This window comes from Cannabis sativa, chromosome 1 (genome assembly GCF_029168945.1).
Source record: "Cannabis sativa cultivar Pink pepper isolate KNU-18-1 chromosome 1, ASM2916894v1, whole genome shotgun sequence".
NCBI classification, from domain to species: Eukaryota; Viridiplantae; Streptophyta; class Magnoliopsida; order Rosales; family Cannabaceae; genus Cannabis; species Cannabis sativa.
The window spans coordinates 58,574,814-58,578,299 of NC_083601.1; the positions used below are offsets into that span (position 1 = coordinate 58,574,814).

The following is a 3,486-nucleotide window of genomic DNA, read 5'->3' on the forward strand; positions in this document are numbered from 1 at the left end:
CGCCTCTATCACCGGAGTCATCGCTGAGGCTATTAAAGAGACAAGATGAGATAGCTGCTGATTTTGGCTATTTCTTAGCTGCTAATAAGGAATGTCAAAATTCTATCTCGAAAGGAATTCAAGCAACACCTCCGGTTCTTCGAGCAGAGCCAGTGATGCGTAATCTAGATTCAGCTTTTAAGAGTTCAAACAAAGAGGGGAAAGTGAAGATAACAATGGATGACATAGAGGAGGAGGTTGCATACTGGAAATCGGCTATTTTCTGTTACGTTCTCGGTGCCAATCCACCCCTTGCAGTTCTGGAAGGCTTTGCACGACGGATCTGGAAGGACAAAGTGGATAAGATAGGTATGGTCTCTTATGGTGTTTTTCTCATTAGATTTACTAGTATTAAAGATAGAGATGATATTCTTGCTAGTGGTTATATCTTCATTAACAAGAGGCCTGCCATTATGAAGGCTTCGGACCCTAATTGTAATGTTAAGAAAGAGGATATTAGAACCATTCCTATTTGGATTCAGCTAGAGGACTTAGAGTTGAAGTATTGGGGACAAAAATCATTGTTTAAAATAGTTGGGCAGCTAGGAAAACCTATTATGGTTGATGAGGTTACTAGGGAAAGGGATAAGCTACTTTTTCCTAGAATCCTTATTGAAGTTTCAATAGAGCAAGAGTTTCCTAGCCTTATCTATTTTGAGAATGAGTTTGGTATTGATGTTTCTGTGGTTGTCAACTATGAGTGGAAGCCTATTCTTTGCAAACATTGCAAAGGAATGGGACATAGTTCGGATGATTGTAGGAAGAAGGAGGCAAAAAAGCAAGAATGGGTGGTGAAAGGGATGAAGAAACAAGTGACTGAGCTGCCTGGGGAAGATGCAGATGGGTTTCAACAAGTGGTGAAGGGTTGGAAGCCTAAAAATCAGAATGCTCCCGCTGAAGCATCTACTTCGAACCAGTATACTGCCTTACAAAATGAGGAAGATTATGAATTGCAGAAGGAAGAGAATCGGGTGACAGAAGAAGTGCATGAAGAGATATTAACTAGAGGAGGGGGAGAACCTCCTTTAAACAATGGATAAGATTCTAAGTTGGAACGTCCGAGGAATCAACAACCAACACAAGCAAATAGATGTTAAGCAATTTATTGCTAAAAATAATGTTGGTTTGGTTGGTCTCCTTGAGATGAGAGTTAAGGCTTCATGTCTTGGAGCCTTATATGTTAGAATATTTTCCAATTGGTGTTTTACGGCAAATAATGCTTGGCATAAAGGGGGACGAATTTTAGTAGCATGGAATCCTTTGAGTTACATAGTAGACATACTGTTTTGCTCAAGCCAAATAATTCATCTTTCGGTTACAACCATGGATAATAGGAACAAGTTCCTTGTTTCTTTTATTTATGGTTTTAACAAGGAAGAGGATAGGAGGCTTCTTTGGAAAGAATTAGAGGGTTTGAGAACAAATGAACCATGGGTAGTGCTTGGGGATTTCAATGATATTATTGAGAAGGGAGAAAGAATTGGGAAGAGAGCACACTTTACACCAACAGCTTTCCGTGAGTGTATAATCAAGTGTCAATTAGAAGATGTGAAATATGGAGGGAATTATTTTACTTGGAATAATAGACAACAAGGAGATGATAGAATATACTCTAAGATTGATAGAGTTATGGCAAATCCTAGTTGGCTGAATTTATATCCGATTGCTGAAGCACTTTTCTTGCAGGAGGGTCTCTTTGATCACACCCCCGTAATATTGACGGTTTATCCATCACTTCCAAGTGGTAGAAACCCGTTTAAATATTTTCGAATGTGGTCGAGTTCACCTAATTATCAAAGGCAAGTTGGGGATAGTTGGAAGGGATCGGTTGTGGGAACTAAAATGTATCAACTAGTCACTAAATTGAAGGGACTCAAACCTGTTTTGACAGCAATCAACAAGTATGGTTTTGCTGATATACAAGGAGAAGAAATGAGGGTGAAGGAGCTCATGATTGAGTGTCAACGAAGACTGAACCTGGATCCTTTAAATGAAACATTAATGCAGCAAGAGAAAGGTGTTCGTGAGCAGTATGCTGAAAAGCATAAAGCACTAATCTCTTTTCTGCAACAAAAATCCAAGGCCATTTGGATTAGAAATGGGGATTCCAACACATCAGTTTTCCATTCTAGTATCAAGGACCGAACAAGGCAAAATAGAATTCTCTCTATTGTCAATGCTCAAGGTGAAAGAGTAGATGAACAAGAGAAGATTAATCAGGCTTTCCTAGATTACTACAAAGAGCTATTGGGGACAAGCATGATAGGCAGGCAGAGGGTTAAAAATTCAGTCATGAAGGAGGGACCATTGATAACACCTACACATGTTGCAACCTTGATGACAGAGTTTTCCAAAGAGGAAATTAAAGATGCAATGTTTAGTATTCCCGGGGTGAAGAGTCCGGGGCCAGATGGTTATGGGAGTTACTTTTGTCAAGATAACTGGGATCTGGTTGGGTGTGAAACTTGTGAAGCAATAGCCTCCTTCTTGAAGTCAGGTAATCTGCTAAAAGAAATTAACTCAACTATCATTACCTTAATTCCTAAAATGAAATGTCCGAATAAGGTGAGTGATTTTTGGCCTATATCTTGCTGTAATGTGCTATATAAGGTGGCTACCAAGTTGATTTGCTCTAGACTTAAAAACATCTTGCCTGAAATAGTCTCTCTAAATCAGGGAGGATTTATTAAAGGCAGATATATAGCTCATAACATCATGATATGCCAAGATCTAATTAGGAATTATGGTAGGAAGGATTCTAAGCCTAATTGTATGATCAAGCTTGATCTTCAAAAGGCGTATGACACAATGGATTGGGAGTTTTTGGAAGAAATGTTACATGCTTTTGAATTCCCGGAGTAGTTCATAAGTTTAATCATGACGTGTATTCGAACACCTAGATACTCCTTAATGTTCAATGGGTCCATGCATGGATTCTTTGAAGCAAAAAGGGGATTGAGACAAGGAGATCCAATGTCCCCTTTGCTTTTTGTCTTGGGCATGGAATATCTAAGCCGAATCATGAGCAAGATTGGAAGGAAAGCATAATTCGGGTATCATGAGAGAAGTGCAGAAATGAAACTAAACCATCTTAGTTTTGCGGATGATGTGCTGTTGTTTTGTAGAGGTGACTTTAAAAGTATCTATTTGTTGATGCAAGGGCTCAAATTATTCACAAACACCTCTGGTTTAACACCAAGCAAGGGTAAGTCTGCTGTTTTTTCAGTGGAATGGAGGAAAGGGAGATTAAAAGGGTGCTGGACATGACAGGATTCTCGAGGCAGGATGCACCATTCAAGTATTTGGGAGTTCCCATTTGTGCAAGGAGAATTGCAGCCTCTGATTGTGTCACACTTGCTCAAAAAATAACTAAAAGAATACAGGTATGGGCAACCCGAAATCTGTCATATGCTGGGAGATTGGTGTTGGTTAATTCTGTGCTTAGTA

At 39.3% G+C, this 3,486-nt stretch overlaps 1 protein-coding gene across 1 annotated transcript; it reads left to right on the top strand.

Moving 5' to 3' along the window:
- Positions 1-1,362: 1,362 nt before the first annotated feature.
- On the top strand, positions 1,363-2,901 carry LOC133035355 (uncharacterized). The gene has a single exon (XM_061111160.1). The coding sequence runs from the start codon at positions 1,363-1,365 to the stop codon at positions 2,899-2,901; it is 1,539 nt and encodes a 512-aa protein (XP_060967143.1).
- Positions 2,902-3,486: the final 585 nt, after the last annotated feature.

Coding starts and splice junctions, on each gene's coding strand:
- LOC133035355 (XM_061111160.1), top strand. CDS start 1,363: ATGGATAATAGGAACAAGTTCCTTGTTTCTTTTATTTATGGTTTTAAC.